This window comes from Nelumbo lutea, chromosome 5 (assembly GCF_056320005.1).
Source record: "Nelumbo lutea isolate HS-2025 chromosome 5, American lotus-T2T, whole genome shotgun sequence".
In the NCBI taxonomy this organism is placed as follows: domain Eukaryota; kingdom Viridiplantae; phylum Streptophyta; class Magnoliopsida; order Proteales; family Nelumbonaceae; genus Nelumbo; species Nelumbo lutea.
In genome coordinates this window covers 4,067,025-4,091,693 of record NC_142688.1, presented here as the reverse complement: position 1 = coordinate 4,091,693, position 24,669 = coordinate 4,067,025, and the positions used below count along the sequence as shown (strand labels likewise).

Here is a 24,669-nt window from a genome sequence, read left to right as displayed (position 1 = left end):
GCTAAAGGAAAATCGAATAAGGATTCGAACTGGTTGGGATATAGTGGGTATTTTACTTTTTATTTTTTATTTAAAACATTAAAAATAAAAATCTTAACTTGCGAACCGCTATCTGTGTCAAATGGTTTAACGGTCTGACCGTCTGAGTCAATGATTTTTGACTTTTCAATGTTTTTTTTTTTTTTCAATTTTCCGGTTTCTAGTAAAACCGGACCTGAATAGCTGACCGGTTACCGATTTTTTCGGTCCGATCGTCCATTCCAATCTGGTTTTGAAAACCATGCATTTAAGCTCTCCAACCAGTTTGGCTATACGAGCTAAGAGGAGAGACAACCATACCTCCTTGTAGGCAAAACCATAGGGGGTGGTATTGGCTCCACCTGTTTTTCACAAAATTAAGAAGATAGTAGGAACCCCGACAAGAGTTAGCCCGAATATACCGCCATTGACAGCGAATGGCCAACTCCATCCTTTCCCAATTGCCATCCTCGATAGACACACATGGTGATGCATGGCAATCGGGCGGTTAGGGAGCTGAGCTGTTGATTCGATGGGAAGGCATCTCCCGCCCTATAATGCTACATAAGAAATGTGGGAGAGAGTTTGGTGAAGCACTTTCCATGTCCATGTGCTTGCCTCGAGGACAAGACAATTTTCCAAATACTCGACAAAACATAGGTAGCTACATGCATGCAAATTCTTTCTTTGTCTCTTTTTAATTCCACCCACAACTCCTGGACGGAGATCATATAATTTGTGATAACTGGGACGAAATCTCTTTGTCTGCCTCTACGAGCAAACGTTTCGAGGGCAGTTTATCCCATAGAACTAGATAAAGGAACCACTTAACTTTTGGAGCTCAGTTAATTCCCCATCCATTTCCAAACCATGGGGGATGATATAATTTTTATTATTTTCTATATATTTTCATTTAGAATTTCTTTCACATTATCTTCATCCCACACTCTTTCACTAATTCGCTGTAACTCAAAAGAAAAAACCTCCTCTCTTCCATGAGAATAAAATCTCTAACACCTTGCTTAATTAAAATTTGTTATTAATATAATATTTTAATAATAGCGGGACACTATGGCTGATTTTCCAAAGTGAGCGTATAGAACTAAAGGTTACAACTTATAAATAAATATTCCTGCGCATTAAATTGCACGATGGAGCAAACAGGATCTTCTTTTGTTAAATCATTATCTTCCGGATACAGCAAATGTAAAGGAGTATGTATTATATTATCATCTTTGAGAAAAAACTGGCCACCACTTAGTTGGTCCTGCCTAGCCAAACATGTGGGTTAAAGATTAGTGGCTCCGTTTAAAACCGTAATAATTTTTAGTAGCATAACTAATTTTGAACGGAACAGTTCATTCGGTGGATGATATTGATTTGCATGATCCTGGCCGTTGGAAATTTCAACAGTTTCTAGAACTGCCAAAACCCAAAATCCCAAGACATTATGCATGGGGTCCACTGTCGATAACGACCCTCAGCAAATCAAGCTTTATCTTCTAGGCGTATGCCACCAGAAGTTTGACATTCCAAGGTAATCTTCCCGGGAGAAATTTGGCATCTCTTGGGCATTAATAAATTATATTGGGCCTACAATATATTAGCGAAACCCGATAGTTGTCCCCCCATTTATGAGATGTGCGGTGTAAGATTATATTAGTAGAGGGTTGGAAATTGGGATGTGTTTTGTTAGCAGGTGATTCGGATTCCTTCGGAAGAGCAGCGAAAGCTGCGAAACAACGTAGGGACTGAGGGAGATGCTTTCTTCTCACTACTGGTCAGCCAAACGCAAAGCAGCAGGAGTTAAAAGCAGAAAAGAAAAGCTTGTCTTGCTTGAATCGTAGTTGCAGTAGTCGTCGCTTGTTTGCCGACCAACGGGCTGCAAATGGCTGATTACGTCGCATTACTGAAGGACGAAGGAGAAGCCGTAGAAGATGAAGAACCCAAGGTTAAGACAAGAAGCAGTCGCATCGCCTCTCTCGACGTCTTCCGTGGTCTTTCCGTCTTCGTGAGCTCTTCCTTCCATTCAGATCTTGTTTTCTGCTTCCTTCTACAAGTCTTATGTAGTTTCTATTGCTTCTTTTTCTAGACAGTAGTACATCTCCGTTAAAGTCTTCATGGTTTCCTGATGCTTTTTCGTTTTCTTAGTTGGAAGTGATTGTTTTCGCGATTTTACTTTGTAGAAATTCTTATTGTTACGAGTTCAATTTCCAAATGTTAACACGATGTGTATACATCTTGAACTCTATCTCGCACACTAATTTTGGATGAGTTGTATTGTTGTGCATTGATAAGCGTTTTTTGATATTGTTACCCTTCTTTTATTTTTCAAAAGGCGTAATTTATTGTGCAGACAGAAACCATTTAGTCTGAGTTGCAAGACCTTATTGATTTGATTGTTGGGATCATTACCAATAATTAAACCGTTATAGTTATTTTTGGTTGGTGTGAGACTAAGAAAAGTGCATAAGCAAATCTGACAGTTTAAGCATCTTTATATGATATGAATTGGAGAACTTTGTCAATTGTCAAGTAAGCCTCTCGACTGAAAAAATATTTACTTTCATTTCAGCCCTTCCTAGGGACTGACAGGCATCTTCCCTCTCGCTACGGTTTTTCTTGAGTTGGTATAATGCCGAACAACGGTAGCTTTGCTTTGTTTCTGTACATGTCAATTTAACATTCATTTAGTAGGCATTTGATATAAACCTGTATCTGTTTTATTTTATTTTGTTTCATTGAAACATTCCATAATTTCCATTTTATTCCATATTGAGATATCATGCTACCTTATTTTAAGGTTTCTGTCTCATCACCTGGAGTATTTTGTTGTTAAGCAAAAGGTTAGGCACATTATATGCATAGAGAATCCAAAAAATCCGTTCTTTTGCTGACTCAATTAGAATTATTTATTAATATGAAGCAGTGCCTATTCAATCAAGTTAGTCTTGACTTGGCTGAATTCTATCAGTATTATTTGTTTTCTTTTATATTTTTTCATCAAATAATTACTAGCCACACTTCCCTTATAACATAAGAATAGGGTGCTTTTGTTAATACATGGGGCTTAGATGTGGTTTTAACAGAAATACTGCTTATGGTTTGCGCTTTAAAGGTCCCTACACATTATGGGTTGTGCAGCTAGCGTTCCTCTTATTGCCACCATTATCATCTTCGTTCCAAAAATGATAGTTACCTTGGCTGAGATTTAAGAGTTATGACCTTACTAGGGAAGAAAGAGCTTAATAAACTAATATTACAGGGGACATGCTCAAACTTTGTTCATATGACATTATATCAAAAGCTCCAAACCATGGCAATATTAGGTAGGAGTTGTTGTTCAGTTTCTTCTGGTAACCTTTACCTTTATGTTTCTTGATTCTAGGGCCAGCATTATGATTAGTATTAGAGTTGTCCTTAGTGTGTTCTTACCAGCCTCTTACCATGAGATATAAGAAAACCAATATTCACATTAGAGATCAATTGTGTTTAAATATTTATAGTTGTATTCCTTTTTAAAGAGATGCTAGAAACTTTGAGAACTAGATGCACCCAAATGAATTAGTTAACACTGTCATCAAGTTGAGATGTGGCTGATGATGACTACAGAATGGTATGCATGTCTCTATCTAAATGTTTCTAATAAACTTGGAGAGATAGACGTGATTAATGCCGTTTAAACTTCTGCGTCATAGATTTAGTTCCTCTGACGTTTACAAAATATGCTTTTCATTAGCAAAGATACTTTTTCTGTGATGAATACAGTCATGCACTTACACTGAACTGCATTTTATTATTTCAGCTCATGATATTGGTTGATTATGCTGGCCCAGTTCTTCCTTCCATTGGCCATTGCCCATGGAATGGTCTACACTTGGCGGACTTTGTGATGCCTTTCTTTCTTTTCATTGCTGGTTTTGCTCTTGCACTTGCTTACAAGGTATCCGAAATTCTGTCTAAAACAGTTTTCTTTCCCAGGAGAGAGATAAAACTTGTTATTTTGGCTAATGGTTGTTATACATGTACTTGTATATTGATCTTATTTACTTAATAATTTAATCACTGGTTTAGTAACTGAAGGATATTTCACTTTTGCCAATTACAGAATGTAACAGACAGAGTACTGGCTACACACAAGGCGGTGCTAAGAGCAGTGAAACTCTTCCTTCTTGGTATTTTTCTTCAAGGTAATTCCATTTTCATGTATTGATAAAAAATCACTTTTATGGATATCCTTTACCTGAGATCTTCTATGCTTTTTGTTTAATACATGCTCTTCCAAAATTGCATCTGGTTTGCGGGATAATTGACACAACTAGATATACAGAATCTTTTCACAAAGTAGTGATTTCAAACAAAATCTTCCTTAAGTTACACCATATCCTAAGGGGCCTAGAGAATAATGCCATAATTAGACCATTTCAATTCCTGAAAACTCCCCCAATTCTTGGTATCCCTGGCTTACCTTGACTATCCATCAATGTTCAACTGAATGAGATCATAGGCCTGTGGAGACCAAAATGGGAGCATCTGTGCACTAACTAATGAGGAAGATGTAACAACATGCCTTCCTCTTACTGTTATCATCTATACTCTATAGCATAAGAGTCAAAGATAGGTATAGATTTTACCCAATGCGTTACCCTTATAGATATGGTTTAAATTGTTTGAACCTTATCTTTGAAAATTCACGCATTCCTATCTTTCCCAGGTTGTGCATAAAATGGATGTTCTTGCATATCTTCATAAGATTTTGACTCTTTCCTTAGGAGGGGAAAAGAAAATGGCTTGAAACAAGCCTCTCAGCTCTGCTGGATGAGTCCACCTGCATCCAAATAATTAAAAAAATGCCAGATACAAATGGACAAGAAACTAGCAACAGTGCACAGTGTCACAACTTGTTCTGCATAAGAAACACATGAGGTTGGAGAGACGGATTTGGTATTCTCTTTTGAATATTATCACAAGTAGTGATTTTCATATAAACCACTTCCCAGAAAAAGCCCTAACTTTTGGTGGACTGGCCCCCTCCAAACTGTCCTTACTAGAAAAGAAGATTGAGAAGAGGGGTGAGAGAAGGTTTTGAAAAAGGAAGCACAAAAGAACTAGTAGGAAAAGGAAGGAGTGGGGAGTTGTTGTTGGGGGGGGGGGAATAAAAGAAAGAAGAAGATACAAATTTTAGAAGATAGTGGAGAGCAGCAGAACAAGGTGTATAATAGAAAAAAGAAGGTGAGCAAGACTAGGAGAAATGGGGAGTTTCGTTCAGGCAACAAAATGGAGAAGAATACTCCAGTTGGAGAAGAAGAAGGTCCTTATGGAGGAAATAACAAGCAGAGGGAAGAAGCTATTGAAAATTAGGGAAGACCGATAAGCAACTATCATAATGGAATCAGAAGTAGTGGACTGTCTTAAAGGTTTCGTAGATGGTCTTCTATTTGCAGAAAGAATAAAGGGTGGGGAAATGAAACAACAAACAAAGGGAAGAGATTCACAGTAGAAAATAGAAGGAACAGAAATGGAGGGTTTATTTTACTAACAGAGTTCTTTGGCAAAGGGAGAAAACAACTAGTATGCCTTCCGGAGGGACAAGCTAAACTAGGGTGAAAGATGGTCGCAGGCGCACTTGATGATTTCAACCAGAAAAATGGGAGTTCTCGAATACTGAAGAGCAAACTATGAGGAAAGAACAAAAATCTGGGGAGGTGAGTGAGAGCCAAACTAGGAAAGCAAACCAGCAAAAGCAAACTAAAAAGATTACTCCTATAACAGTACTTTCGACAGATACGAGTTCAAAAATAATATGGGATGGAAGGAATGGGGACTGGTTTAAGAGGAAAGTTGTGAAAGTGAAAACAGAGGTTAAGGATTGGGAAGAAGTATTGCAAATCCTACTGGAGACGCTTCAGCCAAAAGAGAAAATCACCCTCCCAGTTTGCATCCTTATTCCTTTTAATGAAAATTTTCTTTTACTTAGAAAAAAAAGCACAAAAGAAGAACTAGCAGATCAAAGTTATCCAAAATCACACCTCCAAGGAATTAATAAGAGCCAATGCATTAGAGAATTCCCACTCTCTTAGTCATCTCTTAAGACCAAGTCCCACAAAAAAGAATTAACCAAAAAAAGAAACATTGTGGGTGACAACAAAGTTTTTATGGGGGGATTGATAGAAAAGGTTGGGGAATTTGTCCTTTAAGGGATGCTCTCCCCACCATAGGTTTTCCCAAAATCTGATTTTATCACCTGATCACAAAGTTCTTATTCACTGTCCATAGCCTAAAGATGCCATTAAATTATTCACCAGCATCTGTTTTTTGGGCCTTACATGATGGGTCAGTTCTTCATTGTTTCTAAAGAGTTTTATCACTTTGTTCCTCTGCTTGTATTTGGTGGAATGAAAATATTGGAGGAACAGTGTCATAAATTTCTCTCCTCTTAGCTTTGCCAATGAGTGTCCATGTTGGCTAATATTAATAGCATATGTTTTATTTTGCAATCTATATCCATTACATTTATTGACTATATAAACTGGCTATCATTGAAATAAACATAAATTTAAATACGTCTTTTCATTTCAGGTGGTTATTTGCATGGAACAGCTTCCTTGACTTTTGGTGTTGATATTGAACGGATACGCTGGTTTGGCATTTTACAGGCATGGGAAAATAGATTTTGGTGTATACTTTAATCTGCTTGGTCTGTGTTCCTTTTGTTGATACTCTTTTATAATGATGTTCAACTTTGTATTTATCACTCAATTTTGGAATGTCTTATTGAGGTTTGACCATTCCTGGGCCTGGATAGTCTTTGTAGTTTGATTTGTTGTTTCCTTTTTCACTTTCATTATTGGAGTGGGGGGGACCTCCTTCTACAGCGATTAGAAGAAGTTATCTCTTACATGTTGAAGCATCTAGAAGAGCTAGGGGCAGGCCAGAAATGATATGGGTTGCAGCGAGAAATGATTTAAAGTCCCTTAACAATGGATGACGCTGAACAGAGCAGAATGGTAGCACAGGATTCATGTAGTCCCCTCCTTCAGTCACTCCCCTTTTGTGCAATATTTTGCTTTTCGACTGTCTTTGGTCTGAGAAACAGGAACCATACACGAGTCCCAAGTCTTGGTATCCATCCCATAAAGTTTCTTGTCAACTTTTATAGAAAGTTTTCTCCACCATCCAATTTTATATGGTCAAATCAGATGGTTATAATATTCTGCAATGCTGATTTGCCCATCCAATGGTGGGTCTGTATGTTGACTATGTTCCAAATATGGTGTAATGGAAAATTATGAGTGTCGCAACCCCATCCACGGGTCCTGTGTTCCCAGCTGCTTGGTTTAGTCTTTGATTCACATTGATGCACTTTTTTTTTTCTCATTGATAAAAAAAATTCAATTTTGTGTCAAGTGCCAACAATATCATCTAATTATCATATCCTTGTGCGTGTCAAATGGACATCTATGCTTGTACCCTTATTTGCACTTGATTTAATGGATTACATAATATGGAGATCTCTACTTTTTTATTTGGTAGCTAAGCTAGGATTATTCTTTTCTTTCTTTTGTACTTATTTTTTAATTTCACAGTGCATTTGCTTCCAAAACAGCTGGTGCCATGCCAGGTTGAAAACATGAATTATTTAAAGTATGTTAAGATTTAGTAAAAATAACAAAATTCATTTCATTCTGAAAGATGTTATGATTCCCACTGAAAAGGGAAAAGAAAATGCTAGATATATGGTTGATATGTTGAGATTTAGTAAAAATAACAAAATTCATTTCATGCTGAAAGATGTTTTAATTCCTACTGAAAAAGGAAAAATATGCTAGACATATGGTTGACAAGTATGTTGAGATTTAGTAAAAATAACAAAATTCATTTCATGCTGAAAGATGACATAATTCCCACTGAAATGGTAAAAGAAAATGCTAGACATATGGTTAACACAGATCATTGTGTCAAACATATAACATGTGGTTCACTTGGAACTTTTTGAAGATTTAGCATCTTATCCAGAGTGTACCTACCATTTGAATACCCAAATTCTACTTGAACCAATGTGTTTAAACAGCACATGGAGTTAAATGAGCACAATAGTAGTAGGTAGTTTAGTCAATATGATTCCTCCACCCCTTTGGGAAGGGTGTGTGTGTATGTAGTTGTATGATTTATAGATTGCAAATAGCTTCATCTATAAGTTTAAATATTGAATGAGTTCTGCATATTGTTTTTTCAGTTTGTTTCTTCTTCCCTTTTGTCATTTTCCTATATGCTTCCTTTTTCTACTTTTTCTTTTTTTTTCCTCCTTTTTTTCATATTCATACATAATTTGATGAAGAGGATAAATGGAAACCTATCTGTGTTGTTTTGGAAGTTTAAATATTTTTTGAACTCTTCTACTTTTTTTTTTTTTCACTTCATTTAGAACCTCCTTTACAAATAGGATGGCAAACTGAAATTCTATTTTAATTGCACAGAGAATATCTATTGGATGCATAGTTGCTGCTTTATGTGAAATTTGGTTTCCCTGTAAAATCCAAAGGGAAGGTCGGCTTTTCAAGGGTTATTATTTGCACTGGTAAGGGTATGCCTCCTCATGTTTTTTGTTGCCACAATAGGCTTATGGTATATTTGGCAATACATTATCTGAAATCTCTTTTATGTAAGTCTCACAGAACCACTTATGGTTAGGGGGGGTGATCGTGGGCTGGGAAAGGGGGTGGGATAATATTTTATAAACATAATACAATATAATGTAATACATTTCATATATAAATAATATATTGTGGGCCTGGGTCCAGGCTGGAAATGATCACCCTTACTTATAATGCATGATATTTGTATAGAAAGTAAGAAAATTCTAAGAGGAAATTTTGGTTCATTTGGGTTCTAAAGGGCAAGGGATAGGGTTTCAATTGGGGAAGTTAGGACATTGTTATTGATACAGGAAAGACTATTTTTATATAAGAAGGATAGTAAGCAAGCTTTTAAAAACCGACCTGGAAATGGAAACTCTTTGGCCTCTGGTTTCCTGGTCAGTGGTTCAACAATCTGGGTTGAGTGATTCGACCTGTGACGTCAAAAATAATTATATAATAATAATAATAATAATAATAAGTTAAAATGAGACCCAAACCCCATGATTTTGCTCCCAAAGATAAAGAAAACATTCTTGTTCAATGGTTCCAAACTTCCAATCGCCGCTGCAAGAAGTAGACCCTGTTGCAGATATCAGATCGTTAGGGAATGTTAGACTTTAAATCCAGACATTTGACAAAGAACAATTTAAAACCACCAGGTGGGTGGTCGGTCAATGCAGGAACAAAGTCCAAACTAAAGCCTGATTTCCTTCTTACATTCTCATGCTTTGTTTTACGATTCATATTTAGTTTCATATTTGAGTCACAACTACAAGTTTAATTTGCTTACTTGAATCTATCAAAAACTCAGGAATCATGATTCCAAAACAAAAGAAAAGAAAAACTAGCAAACATAAGGTTTTTAGATGAACTGGGAAAGGGGGTGGGACCATCTGTTGTAACACTATTTGAAAAAACTAAAAAGTCACCTGGTGGTCACCACTGCAAGTCATGATCGTTGCAGCAAGTAGTGGCTGCCAACACTACTCCATAGTCTTTAATAGGGAAACAAAAATCTTGAATAAAACTTGGGAAACAGAGAATGATAAACTGAATAAACTCAAGTGGTTGTTGCCGGCTCACCGCTACAAGTCATGGTTGCCGGCACTACTCCACAGTCTAGCCGCTGGTGTCTTGAGTTCTTAACTTGATCTCAAGAGAAATGAAGAAACCCTAGACTAAAGAGTAAAGTTGTTGTCTTTGTCGAAATGGGCCTTAAAAATTAGGACAAAGCATGATATTTTAATTCTTTTAATTTAAATTATTTTTATTCACAAACCGCTAACCACTGTCAGGTTGAACAGGTCAACAGTTTGACTGCCTGGGTCAGCGTATCTCTAACTGTTTCAACGGTTTTTCTTAAAATAGCAGTTTGGGGCTGAAATGGAACCGGTACTTTGGCCGGTTCCCAGGCTAAACGGTCCGACCATCTGGGTCAATGACGGTTTAAAAACCTTGATACTAAGAGCATTAAAGAAGGCCCAGGAAAAAAAAAAACTATCTGCATTTTTACCAATCCTTCAAAAATGTTTAAAAATCTTAATTTAAAGCAAAAACCTCAAATTGGTGCTAAATCTTCTAAATGTTTAAAGTTTTAACCAAATAACCACTGCACTACTTAGAACAGGTTTTTAACTGGGTCTTGTGATGAAGGCTCTACTTTGATGAATATACAGAATATATGTTCTTGACATAAGGCATCTCAAGGTGCAAGGGATGTGGCTTTTACTTTTCAGGCATGAATCTCATGGTTGAGCCTCAGGAATTTTTCTTAAGCCTCACCATGAGGCTAGCCTTAGGAAACCTTTTCAAAAATTGAGCTGTTAATAACAGATAAATTTGATTCGACAGCTGAAATAGAGTTTGCAGATCTGATCCTAGAGGGGTGCTATGTACTTTATAATGATTTCTTTTTTATTTTCTTACAGTTTTAGATGGTATATTTTGGTTAAGGTAAGTTTCTATTGGTTAAGTTCAACATCTTTATCCCCCCACCCACCACCATTTTTTTTAAGGTTCAGTGGAAATGCTTGAAATTTGAAGTTGGTCACGTGCCTACTTGCTTGTGATGAATTGCCTACAAACTTGATAGAAGCTTCAAAATTACATAAAAATTCTGTCTTCTTGACTCTAGCACTGTTTACTCATTTATAGGTGCTGAGTTGTTGGTAATAGGTTGGCCAAGGGGCCATTGCTTGCTGCAGTGTAAAATCTCAGCTATTGTTGGTAATGGCCCTTCTGGATGTAGGTTGGCATAGATAATTGGGCACATTTACTAAACCGCCTTTGCATTAAAAAGTGATGAAAAAACATAAATAATTCCTAATCTATAGATTCTATGTTCATGAAACGTTAAACATTGCTGAATGATGGCTCAACTAATTTAATGACCATGCTCCACAGTAGATACATGGAAATTACACTAAATATCCCTGGAACCAGGGAAAAAGTCAGAGGCCTGGTGTCCACAGATTAGATACCTCTGGAAAATAAGATTGTGCTCCCAACTTCTCAGGTAGAGGTGCATGGCAGTAGCTTGACTATCCAGTGTCCCAGAAAAAGGAGGCAAAGTCATCCAGTAAAATAGCATATTGGAGAACCAAGCTTTCCCTGAATACTAATTGTTGTAAGATGGTCGGGAGAATCTAAGATTGTAGAACTTAAGTGCTGAAATTTTAAGTGCTGCAGTTATATAAAATATAACAAGCATATGTTTTTTATTGCTTACTAGCAACTTTTGAATCCTTTGTTGCTTCAACTTTCATGCTTTTTATTTTTATTTTTATTTTTTCTTTCGGAAAGGTAAAATATTATATTGGAATAAAACAAACTGCCATAATATACAGCTACCCATGTACATTGAGAAATTGGACATAGGGCTATACAAAAAAGTTTAGAAAAGAGAGTCAACATAAAAAAAGGCTGCATGGAGAATGTTGTGTAGATAGTCAGTGAATTGTTAATGATTGGAATGTGATGAAGGTTTATTTTTTATTTTTTATTTTTATTTTTATTTTTTGCGGTGGTCAATCAAGTTAAGCATATTTAGAAAAAAAAAAATTTCTTATAAATCTTTCCTTTTCTCATCAGGTGTTTGGCTTTTGCATTATTGACCATATATACGGGGCTATTATATGGTTTATATGTTCCAGATTGGCAATTTAGACTGCAACGCTCAACCCCTTCTGTGCTGTCATCAAATGACAGTGATATTATTTACAGGGTGAGCCTTTCTATTTTACTTCTGTAGCATATAGTTCAGGCACTTTTAATTGGGCAGACTTCATGTTGTAATACTATATGGCTTGCACTGTTTTGCTCCATGTTTTGAAGATGGATATAAGAATCAAATGTTTATTTTTTCCACTTTTTTGTTTTTTTTTAATCTAGATCAATATGGGAAGGAAATAGCAGAATGAAGCAAAAATAGTTTAGGATATCCTATAAATGTTGACACTGAGGGTATAGGATCTAACACTAAAGGAGGGAAATTTTAATACCCAAGGAAGCAGAAGACATTGCAATTGAAAATTAGGACTATTCCTGAGTAACCTAGAGGCTAGAGTTTAGGGTTTGAGAGTTGAATCAAGAGATTTCATCAATAATTTGGTTTCAGGAAGTAAATATAACATTGAAGAGTTAGTTTAAGAAATGCAGATTGAGTAGTAGTGGTATAAAGCTAAAAATATCCGGGCAGAAAATTTTATTGTACATTGTAGTGCAACATCTTAACCAAGAAAGGTCTAAAGCATAGGTGACATTCCAACAAGGTTATAGCCCTTATAGAAAATTTGAAAATTTTCTGATTGTTCCTTACATAAAAATTAAAATTACAAGAAACTTCTAATTATTCTCTATTTATGATTTTGAACATTAACTAGTGAAATAAATATTCTACCAAAATTCTCTCATGTGGAAGCTATTGTATCTTATAGGCTGTATGGTAAAAAATCCAAGAAGTCTGCAAGTTTCTTTCAAGAATCTAAGAGATTCTATGGGTTGTTCAACCTTACCTTAAGAATTAGTACAGTTGTTTTGGGAGCGGAATTTCTCTATGGGTGAATCCGAGCTCGTATTGCCGTTGTGGGACTTTGGTTTTTTTTTTTTAATTTTCTTAACACCTAATATTTTGTGTGTAATTGTGATGAGATTGCACTTTAGAATTCCTGCTACAGTTAAAAGTTCATTAAATCTCTATATTTAATAAACTGCCTGTGCTATCTGTCCAGAACCTCTCTCTCTCTCTCTCTCTCTCTTTCTCTCTCTTAAAAATGATGATCTTTATAAAATCACTGAAACTTTTCCATGTTGTGTGTCTAAGATGGGTGTGTATTCATTATGTTAAGCTGATAGGTGAAGTGTGCAGTTAGAGGTGACCTTGGACCGGCATGTAATTCTGCTGGAGTGATTGATCGTTATGTTCTTGGTGTTGATCATCTATATAGAAATCCTGTTTATAGAAAATTGAAGGTATGTGTAATTTCTAGAAATTGTTAGGGTATGCTATTAATGTTTCGCATTGCTGGTGCTGCATAGAAAAATTCCCTGTTCCATATGGATGTTGGTTTGGAGTTGGTAATCTTCACTTGGCTATCCAAATGTGCATGCAAAAACCTGTGACTAACCCTAGTTTTTTATTTATCAGGAATGCAATAGTTCCAAGAGTGGCCAAATTTCAGATCCTTCACCTTCATGGTGCTATGCTCCTTTTGATCCTGAAGGCATTTTAAGGTGAACTACCATATCTGGACTTTTTGCAGGAATTTTGTTATTCTCCACTCTGGGGATCCTTGCCGTTTAGATGAAGAGTGTATGGGTTCCTTTCCATAATTCTCCATTATATTTCACATGTTTTATTCTCAGACATATTTGGTATTGGTTTTCTGGATTAAGTAGTGGTCATAATCATTCTTAGTTTTAAATAATTTCATTGTCTTCTGTGTTGCTTTGGTAATTGAATTACCATCAACAATCTCAGTAGAGGTGGCATGGGGCCAAATGACACTGATTATGTTCTCTGCTCCAGCACTCAGGAGTGAGCCGACCTTCTTTTCATGGGTTGTTGCTTCTGTGCTTCACTACCCTTCTATGGTCATATGCTTTCTTTAGATATTCAGAGTTTCAGACTATACTGGACCCTCCTGTTATCCATAAGAACTCCCTTTAAGAGTTGGCAATTAAAGACTCTAAACAAGAGGAGAAAACTTTGTTGTCTATTTTGATTCTATGAATTCCAAAGAGGTCTCTTTGGAGACTATCATAGGGAAGATATAATGGACACACATGAGGAATGAGTGGGCATCCATCATCTTTTGATCTGAGTGTGAAGAATTATGGTATGTAGTTACACTTTTTCTACAGATTGAAGGCTCTTTGCCCTCCTTTATAGTAATACGATTTCTTTTATCATTTATCATAAAAATCCTTGTTCAATACTAGTGTCTACTTCCCATCAAATAATGAATACCACAAAGGAATGCCTTTAGAACTTTTTAAGAGTTTCTGTGACTTCATTTACTGTTTTTGGACCAGATGAAGTGAAAGAAATACTTGTATAAACTATAAAGAACAAGGCTAGTTTAAAAGAGGTAGTTCTTTGACGAGTGGTGGCATGATGTCTTTTGTATGATCTGCTCCTCTATATAGAGCATTAATATACACAGGCTCTGATGTACGAATTATATACACACAGCCTTTAATATAAATACTTTAGTGCTTTAAACAAAAAATTCAATTACTTTGCTTGTTGTGCTAGTGAGAATCTCTGGTTTAACTTTAGGCTTCTAAAACCGAACGACACAGTGAACTAGATGGATGGTCTTTTTCCTCTTTCTTTTATTCTTTCATTTCCTTTTGTCCTGTCATAAGGGCTACTTTGTAATTGTAGATATTGAGCCTATTAATATAAGTAGATCCTTTGAAATGTTGGTGGATCCACTTAGATGACCTGTATCTTTGTTTTTTTTGTGCTTCTCTCTTGGACAAGCCTAGTGTTGACCATCAGCTTATATTTAGACCTTTTTAATGCAAATATTTCAATAATGTTTTACCTTTTCCCTTCTCCATTTGTATAGTTTGTTTGACAAGTCACAAGTGAAGTACTTAATTTTTATTGTTGATTAATTTGTTATACAATTGAAAATGCATATCTGATCCTTGTGGTAAGTCTTCATGGTAGTTAAAAAATTTCATTTAATATTCAATAAATGTAACTTTTACTTCTATCTGTTCTACTTATGGAACTTGTCTTCTAGCTCCTTAACAGCTGCTGTGGCCTGCATCATAGGACTCCACTACGGCCATGTCCTTGTACAGTTAGAGGTGAGATAACTTGAGGTTGTTGTACCTATTGTTGAGATTGGGCTGATAACATCCTTTGTTTTTTATTTATAATGTTTAGTTAGAGTTATTAGGCCCAAGGCCCATTAGCCATTAGTTTATCTTTTGTTTTATTTATAATCTTTAGTTAGAGTTATTGGGTCCAAGGGCCATTGGTTTATGTTTAGCTGAGAGTATGCTCTTATGTTTTAGTAGTGGCCGACTTACTAAGGGTATACTTGTCATTGTATCCCTTTTTATTTTGAGTATATAAGATAATGAAAGGGGTGACCAGACCTAATTCTGTTTTGGCTTCTCCCCATTCTCTTCAACCTTTCTCTTCTTCTCTTCTCTGCACAATCTTTTCCTCTTCTTTTCTATACAGTTTTTAAATCATATCAGTTTTTTGCACTTTTTACTCCTATCCAAAATTTCTTATCCTCTTTCTCCCCTCTGTGTTTTTATTTGGAAAACACATGATGTCTGAAAAGGGAAGAAAGAAACAGGGCAAAAAAACTTTTTTTTTTTCTGTAAATATATGGGACCAGTTTCTTTAGGTCCCTTTATCAATCTGTCATGGCAATATAATAAGAATTCTAGTTTGGACTCTTTGGCTCCATCATCAGGTGAACAAGAATAAATTGTGTATGAGTTGTCTAACTATGGATATGCATGTAATGTCTACGCAAAATAATTGAAATCAGTGGGCTGGGTAGCATCAACTTGCCTAAAGTTTAAAGGGGTGTTTAAGTTTAGCATAATTTTACTTGTATATCATTCTTCATCTGACACATCAATAAAGATTTTGATTAATTAATGATAAAACAAAATTTGCTGACATCTCCAGTTGAAACACATTAAGTTTGTTGTTGTTGTTTTTTTTTTTCTAATTTCTGTATATACCTAATGACCTATGCCTCCCGGATATTTGTACATGCCTTTGTGGGCATGATACATACCCGGCATGACACTAGATAATGCATTGACACTTTTGGAGTATAATTATAAAAAAGACATGTATACATTAGAACTTGGACGTTCAATTAAATTTGGCAAGATATTGGTACTAAGAAAAGTCGGTTTTTAAAACTAGATACAAAAGCATGAGATGGACAATATTGAATGAGATACCAATACCTGTGTCCATTCCCTGGATCTTAGGTAATGCACAGTCATACCCATATTTCCAAGTTCAATTTCCATGCCATATCCATATCTACACATCATAGAATGCAAAGCAATTAGCTTTTCTGTATATTCAAATAACTTGACTTACTCATTAGCTGTAAGTGAATCTGAGAATGTGATTTAAATGTTTTCAGGACCACAGGAGTCGGCTTCTTCATTGGATATCACTTTCAATTTTTCTGTTATTCCTTGGTTTTTTGCTGACCTTTCTAGGTATGTGCATTTAACAAGCAAGCAGAGTATTCTAACATATGGAAAGATGTCCTGACATGTCATAAAACTAATTCCTTTTCCTTTTTTTTTGTATTTTTCTCAGGACTCCCCCTAAACAAACCTCTATATACAATCAGTTATCTGCTTGTTACATCTGCTTCTGCAGGGATAACTTTTTGTGTTCTGTATTTACTGGTAAGCTTCAAACATTAAGTGTATTATATGTATGGGCAGCTCACTATTATACAAACAGCCTTTTCAGTCTGTGGATGAATAAGGCTGCATAGGTCATCCCCTAAAGTAGCCTCCAACTGTATCTATGCTATGAATTGACTTTCTCAAGACTGTGAAGGTTTTATTTGATCATGTCTTGCTATTTCAGTGGATTTATCTTCAGCTCATTGATTGCTTTTGTGAAGAAAGCTCTCTAGAAGATATTGAGCATCAGGCTCTTATTGACTGGAAAGTCTGGAAATAAATGACTATAGGGAAATTTATGTCATTGTGATCCCCACAGTTGTCCATTTCTCAAGCAAGTGGTGCTCTATGCACTGACTCACTGGCTTTCTTTTTGAATCTTTGGAAGGATCTTTTCTTTTTTCCTTCCTTCAGATGGATCTGTTTAGTGCACAGACTATCCTCTTTACAAAAACTAGTATCTTAGAATGTCAGAAATCCAATAGCATCACTTTTAGTTTTTAAAACCATAAGTGGTGCTGTAGTACTCTTACCAATAAAAAATGGTGTTTTTTGAAACAATCTCTCTTTTATTCCAGTCTTGGAGATTGACATTTTCTTTGAAGCAGTTAAAAGGAAGAGGAAGGTTGCTATCTTGCCAATTGGAACAAAGTAAATTGTGCTACAGAAGATGTGTAAGGTGAATGCCTTTGAGTATAATAAGAGATTTACGTTTGAGAAATGGCTTCAAAGATTTGGTAATTAATTGTGGAGAACAATTATAAGAAATGAATATACTAGTAGGAATCATGATGGCGACGGGAATACTAACTACAAACAAAGAGATTCAGGCCTTCTCTTGATGTTGAAGGGATCATGCTCATATTATAGTAGATGTGGGAAGGGGCCTAGGGATCTGGCCCACTAGCTGAACAAAATTAGATACTCTATCAGCCTTTCCTGTCCAAAGGAGGTGGATTGTAGACTGGTAGTAATGGACTTGCAAGAGCGGGATAAGGAAGGGCTTTTTTTCATTATAAAAGCTTTATGTTCATCCTCTTTTTGTTGTTGTTGGGGGATGGGACTTGTAATCTTTTTGTAATTTCTTTACTTCCTCACATGTGCACAAATATTTTTGCTTATCAATGAGTACATGATTACATTTTCTAAAAAGTCTATTGGATCAATATTGGAAGTGGGATAACAGTGGAGTTGCTGAATCTGCTTGCTAAAGAAACTAGCTTTCCAAATTTCCATTATATGCAAACTTAGAAGTAGTGGAAATGTTTTTTTTTTTCTTTGTCTTATCTGTCATTGTCAATAAATTATTTAAGGGTGATTACCCCAGATAAACATAGACTTATAGTCCCTTCTCTTTTGGTTCTAAAATCAGTTTAGATTTATTGATGGCTTACACATCCCACCTAGTAATGTGGATAGCCCACCCTATACCAATATGACCCTGTTTTTGCCACCTTGCTCCATGCTCTAGGCACTTAGCCTGCAAGATGGCAGTGTGCCTCCTACTTCCAAGGATCTAGTATGATGCTTACCTTAAAAATGCATTTTATGTTATCAGCTATGTCCCGTGGCCTTTGTTATATGTTCTTTAGGCCTCAACATTGTTTATAGGGAGATAATATGGAATATATTTTCTTACCAATGAAAAAAAGGAATATATTTGCTTTAAATATTTTATATAGAGATGCTCAACTCAACTCAACCTTAAATCATTTTTTATCACTTCAACCACATTTTCTTTGGTCTCCCTTGCTCTTTTAGAGCCTTTGACTTCTATCAGTTTGCAATGTTTATTTTTTACCACATCCCACCTAGTAATGTGGATAGCCCACCCTATACCAATATGACCCTGTTTTTGCCCCCTTGCTCCATGCTCTAGGCACTTAGCCTGCAAGATGGCAGTGTGCCTCCTACTTCCAAGGATCTAGTATGATGCTTACCTTAAAAATGCATTTTATGTTATCAGCTATGTCCTGTGGCCTTTGTTATATGTTCTTTAGGCCTCAACATTGTTTATAGGGAGATAATATGGAATATATTTTCTTACCAATGAAAAAAAGGAATATATTTGCTTTAAATATTTTATATAGAGATGCTCAACTCAACTCAACCTTAAATCATTTTTTACCACTTCAACCACATTTTCTTTGGTCTCCCTTGCTCTTTTAGAGCCTTTGACTTCTATCAGTTTGCAATGTTTATTTGGATATAATGTAAATTCCATTTACTTATGCAGATTAAAAACTCCTTCTGCAAACTTTAAAACAGAGAATGCTACAGATTTTTCATGAATGTTATTGTTTATGAGATTCTACAGAAGTGGCTCTTCTATGTCTGCTCATACTTGCTAAATTATACAACTTGGGTATAGCAAATGAAATAATGCAGACATACAAGCTGTACTAATTGCTAATTCCATGACATGATTATTGTTCAATTGCATGCTTATTTCTACCTTTGTCTTTCACAGGTGGATGTTTGTAATTACAAACGGTTGGCATGTTTGTTGGAGGGGATGGGAAAACATTCTCTAAGTATCTTTATCCTTGTGACTTCTAACTTGGTTATCATTGCAATTCAAGGATTCTATTGGGTTTCTCCTGAAAATAACACTGTAAGACATTTTCTATTTGCTGTTATTTTTCCTGAAAACAGCTCAAAGAATTTCAAAAACTGGTATGCCAACAGGATTACAAATTGACCAAATTAATAGTAATTGGGGATTCATAGAAGTTGCTCTGTTGAACTTATTAAGGATATAGGTTTCATGGCTTTCAACGATTAATGAGAACTATCTGTGCTACTATCATCAGTTGTTGCCAAATCCACTGTCAAACTCTCTCAAGGCCGCCTGTGATTGACATATATTCTATTGGGTTTCTTGTGTTGCTGGGGTGAATCTTTACACCCACCTTCTTGTATTCTTCAAGCTACATTAATAAAATCACTTTCTACTGATAAAAAATAGTGTTTACCTAAAGAACTAAGTTTCTAGAAATATCAGAAGAAAAATGTCAAACTCATAACAAGGAAAGGCTCCCCATGTTGTTGACTGCAAATCTCTACCATCGGCAAGAAGAAAAAGGACTCTTGGTAGAAACTATTGTGACTTTAGGAGTTGGTGGTGGAAGATGAAGATAAAGTAGGTCACTAGGTTGTTTGAAGGACTGTAGTTGCTTGACATCACTGGTGGTGTGGCAGTATTTGTTATGACACTCATTAGTTGGTTCTTTTCATAGTAGGGCTGTGGTAGTAGATCCCCATGGTCTCTTCTATGTTGTGCATTTGCTGTGATGTGATCATTCTGATGTTACTGTGCTGCTGGTGGTCTTGGAGTAGTTCTAGATTTATTGATTCACATATTCTCCTTCAGTTGAACATTTAAACCAACTTTAAATCTGATTTGTTGTGGTAGGGGGTTGAGCTTTGTTACTCATATACCTGTACATGTCTAGCATACCAGTATCATATATGAATATATGATACCAGATGCTACATGGGTACTTGCAGATGTACTCTATAGCATTACGGCTTTTAAAATATGTAAAGTGTTTTTTTTTAACAAATTTTACTTTAAATATATCTGCACATGTTAGATATTTAATTAAATTTGGCAAGACATAAGTCTTAAGAAATGATATTCAGATTCACACACTAGATATAAATGTACAGTATAAGCATATTACATGGAATACCAATAAATGTATCCATGTCCAGAATTTTAGGAAATGGAGAGTCATATCCCTGTTTCCCATATCCATGCCCGTGTCATGTCTGTATCTGGGCATTATAGGAGTTAGGAAGATGAGGGGTTTGCTTGGAGTTTTCATTTGAATAGTCCAATCCTTTTTGTTTTTTTTTTGAGTTCTTTGGGTTCTTATTTGTAAAGTTTGTATGTTCTCTTGTGTTGCTTTGGTATTATAAGTGTATTCTATTTCTTCAAGAAACTGCTTTTTAATGGTGATGTTTGACGTTTATTTTTGTCGGTAAGTTTTCCCGGGGGTGAAAGGGTTACCTTCTTTTTCAGTGTCTTTTAATTCTTCTGTATGAAGTTTTTGTACTCTTTTCTGTTGCCTTGCTAATATCAGTATATTATCCTTTTTTCTTCTAGAAACTTTGGTTGTGGAGATTCCAAACTTTGGTTGAGGGTGTTAGGGTTGTTGAAGCGAAGGATGTTTTTAGCTTATAGAATTGAATGGAAATGCTAGAGAGGTGTTTGGTTTAAAGTTTTTAGGTGCGGCCCTGACTGGATTTCATATGAGAGGTGGCTTGATTACCCAGTAGATGTAACACCCCCCTCATGCGAAAGATTGTCAAGCTTGAAGCATGGACAAGCACAGGCCCACCATACCTTGTGCTCAAATTTAATTAATTATAATGAGGGCAACAAGGACTGAACACTAGACCACTTAGTCGAACAGGTTATGATACCATCTTTATGTTTATCCTCCATGGCATACTTCAATTTCCCTTTGGCAATAAGGAATATTTCTATAGACTTCAACTAAGGAACATGATTCTGTCCATTCAGCTTAACAGAAGTCATTTGGACTATCATATAGTCTTGCTGTAATGTTACTGCCATGGGGGTGAACACTTTTTGGTTGCACTTAAAAACCAATTCTAACACCAACTCCAATTAAAAATTGCACTGCCAAGGTCTAAAATGCTAAAAGAAACACTTTCAGCAGCTAAAAAATCAGCTTCTTCAACTGTCCACACATCTAAACCACCAACCAGACATATAGGCATGTAAATATCATGATTTCACACAAAAATGGATCACCAAAAGGTCCAAAACACCATACATCAAGGCCAAACACCAACCAACTAACCTGTGCTAAAAGGAGGTTATTTACAGACCATTAAACAGCAACAACCTTTTCTACAACTGGATCCTCCTATAGGCAAAAAGGACCATCTCTTTGCAGCCCTTCTTCGATCCTTCAACTAACACAGGATTTCTAGTGTTGAACACTTACAGTAACTGTTATGTGATAATCCCAGGACTGTCACAAGTGTTCTGATACCATCTCAAGGAACTGTTCAACCTAAAACTTTAAGCTGTTAGGTGATGTCCCTGAATAGGTTTTTATTCTCTACAGAGGTGAGCTTTTGAATGACACTTAGCATGTGCTAAGTTGGGAAAGGTAGCTGAGTTATATCGAGTTCCATATTGACACTATTGGTCTTTGGTTAGTTTAAGAAACGATAAATATTCAAGATTGGTTTTGATTAACATTGTAGGAATTTGGTTACGAGGAAGGAATTTCACATAATTTAAAGGGTTGGACAGAAGGTTGAAGATGTAGCGTTAGTTGAAGACAGGGTCATGAAAATGAATTTTGGAGAATTAAGAGGGAAGATAAAAAATGGCATTCAATTAATGGAGTTTATTCTCGTGGAGAATTCCAAAATAACATAGGTTGGATGTTCAAGACTTGTCAAATAAAAGGTTGGATGTTCAAGAAGAGAAGTTTAAGCCTATGATAGAAGCAGAATAAATCCTGCAAGGAACAAGTTAGGAAATGGTTTGAAATTGTAAGTGGAAATCTTAGGTTGTAAGGGATTCTAAAGAGGGAGTTATAAGGGGCTTGATTCCAATCATGAATTGAAAGAAGGGTGCACATTATGAAAGAAAGCATCACAGGGAAATTGGACACCAGGACCAAACTCAAAAATTTTGGGTCTTGAATCAGGTAGGTGTAACCTGATGTGATATTTGGATATATTCATGGGGGTGGATCTGTTGGAAGTTATAAAGTATATTGATGAGGCTCAAAATCTTTTGATAAGGGACAGCATAGTAAACCCGATAGTCTGGACAAGTGGATTTAGGTTATCATGCAATATCCTCAAAACCATTCCATCATCTTCTTCATTGCAGTTTCAAGATAATAGAGATGCAGTTCCTCAAAGGATATGGGTAGGTGGTAGGCATCAAGCTGAGACTTGGTCACATAAGTTCTGAGCATCCTCCTTGGTCAAGCAATAGAGGCAAGGAGGTGTGGGAGTTTGAGGATGATAACTCTAGATGAGATGCATTCCTGATGAACTGTTGGAGGAAGGTTGAAGATAATAGAGATGCTGTTCCTCAAAGGATATGAGTAGGTGGTAGGCATCAAGCTGAGACTTGATCACATAAGTTCTAAGGATCCTCCTTGGTCAAGCAATAGAGGCAAGGAGGTGTGGGAGTTTGAGGATGATGTAACTCCAGATGAGATGCATCCCTGATGAACTGTTGGAGAGAGGTTGAGTGAGGAGACTGGGGAAGAAAGATGGTGAATCGGTGATTTCCACCTGACTAGTATTTTTTTCCTAACTATGAAGTACCACTCTTCATTTAAGTTCTAAGGATCCTCCTTGGTCAAGCAATAGAGGCAAGGAGGTGTGGGAGTTTGAGGATGATGTAACTCCAGATGAGATGCATTCCTGATGAACTGTTGGAGAGAGGTTGAGTGAGGAGACTGGGGAAGAAAGATGGTGAATCGGTGATTTCCACCTGACTAGTATTTTTTTCCTAACTATGAATTACCACTCTTCATTTAAAGTATGCCGGTTTGTCTTCCAATCTACAATCCATCTCTTATCTGTCTTGCAAAATCTCTATTATGGTGGTTGATCAAATTGAGTAGTTACACATGGGTTTTCTTTGGAATATAGGAAAGAAATAGGAATTCAAGACAAGTCCAAATGTGTTTGAAGTATATATTTTTTTATTATTGAATTGGTTCAGTGCAACCCAAGATTTTAGTTGTGGGTAGTTTTTAATTGGAGAATGGATTTAGGTCTTGAAATGATACTCTTGGAAATTTGTGAAAGGTTTTAAAGAAATTTATCTTTGCAACATATTGTAATTTTGTAGTACTTTTTCCAATGCCTAATATTTTTTTTTTCTTTTTGCAACCATTCTGTTTTTCATCTATTGATCTGTATTTTGATGTGCATACTAAATAGTTCCATTACATGATGCCCTTTTCTAACATTCTATTTTCTTTGCTACCAGATTCATTGGATTGTATCACACTTTGTACGATAATCTATAATTACTTCTAAGGTGTATGATATATTCTGTGGGAGGTAATGCCATGTCTCATGAAGTTCTATTTTCTCCTTTTTCAAGTGTTAAAGAAATGCAGAATTGCTGACTTTTTCTCCTTTTTCAAGTGTTAAAGAAAACCAAACTCAGTAGAAATTGAATCCTTGAGAAGATCAAGTTTGAATTGCTGACTTTTTGGAAATTTCATGCCTCCCTCAGAAATGCAGAATTTTGCCCCTTTCTCGTTCTTCACAAATGCTGTCACTTCAGCAAAACCGCAAATTAGTCTCTTTGGTGCAGTACTTCTCCATGGAGGGTCTTTGCAGTGGAACCTCCATAAGTTTTCTGTGCTTTGATAACAACCCTAATTTCATTATGACAACTATGTTTTCAGCCTAGAATTTTTCCAAGTTCTCTACCATGTTAAACAATTTTCTTCTACACCGCACCATTGTAAAGTCTTTAGAAGTTTTTTTCCCACACTTCTTTAGAAACAAATTATAATTGCATTGTAATTTCTCATTTGTAATTCCAACCATGGAGACCAAGCACTTTATGCTTATGTTGACACTGCAAAAAGACATTTTGGATAGTGTCTGTTTTGTTGAAACTGGATTTTCCTTGTCTTGCAGCTTCTGCAACTTAGTTAAAGTGTCTTACTCAACCCTTCAATGGCACTTTTGTGTCGTATATTGTACATCCATTTGTATAATTTCTTGGGAAAGAAGAGTATACATTAATTTCCTCAAGCCTTAAATTCAAAATTACTATGTAACCATGCTGATTAAAGTGTTTTATGGAACTACAAGATTGTTGGGGAGGAACTGGATCTGGGATACAAAGTTCCAAGCAGTAAGGCTTGACCACTCACTATGAGCTGGAAATTTTTGTTGCTAAATCAGTGAAGGCTTGAGGCTCAGGTCTAAACAGGGCATTGTCCTTGCTCCTACTCCAATCGGCATGACTATCTCTTTAGGCGAATAAATTGCAAAAGAGACTGGAGTGATGCATATTCTTATTTGATGTCTGCCATCAGTTGCTTTTCGCCCGTCATCC

At 36.0% G+C, this 24,669-nt stretch overlaps 1 protein-coding gene across 12 annotated transcripts; it reads left to right on the top strand.

Annotated features, from left to right (window-relative positions):
- Positions 1-1,648: 1,648 nt before the first annotated feature.
- LOC148849909 (uncharacterized) lies at positions 1,649-24,287 on the top strand. Of its 12 annotated transcripts, none has more exons than XR_016099892.1 (15): positions 1,681-2,029; positions 3,824-3,961; positions 4,127-4,208; positions 6,598-6,674; positions 8,496-8,596; positions 11,748-11,880; positions 13,011-13,127; positions 13,303-13,388; positions 14,923-14,978; positions 16,298-16,376; positions 16,480-16,571; positions 17,183-17,253; positions 19,045-19,188; positions 23,581-23,654; positions 23,833-24,223. XR_016099892.1 is itself a non-coding variant. In XM_088947656.1 (14 exons), the coding sequence occupies exons 1-13, from the start codon at positions 1,907-1,909 to the stop codon at positions 23,611-23,613; spliced, it is 1,272 nt and encodes a 423-aa protein (XP_088803782.1). In that variant the 5' UTR covers positions 1,681-1,906; the 3' UTR covers positions 23,614-23,654; positions 23,833-24,223. The 12 variants fall into 12 exon arrangements, 3 of the variants coding, with proteins under 3 accessions (XP_088803780.1, XP_088803782.1, XP_088803781.1); XR_016099891.1 differs by having other exon boundaries at positions 23,742-24,223; XR_016099889.1 differs by having other exon boundaries at positions 14,912-14,978.
- The last annotated feature ends 382 nt before the right edge of the window (positions 24,288-24,669 follow it).

What these genes read in the sequence shown, in the direction of transcription:
- LOC148849909 (XM_088947654.1), top strand. Translation starts at nt 1,907, where the DNA reads ATGGCTGATTACGTCGCATTACTGAAGGACGAAGGAGAAGCCGTAGAA. An exon ending in TCCGTGGTCTTTCCGTCTTC is followed by an intron (nt 2,030 to 3,823) that starts GTGAGCTCTTCC and finishes TTATTATTTCAG; the next exon opens with CTCATGATATTGGTTGATTA. An exon ending in CTGTTTATAGAAAATTGAAG is followed by an intron (nt 13,128 to 13,302) that starts GTATGTGTAATT and finishes TTTATTTATCAG; the next exon opens with GAATGCAATAGTTCCAAGAG.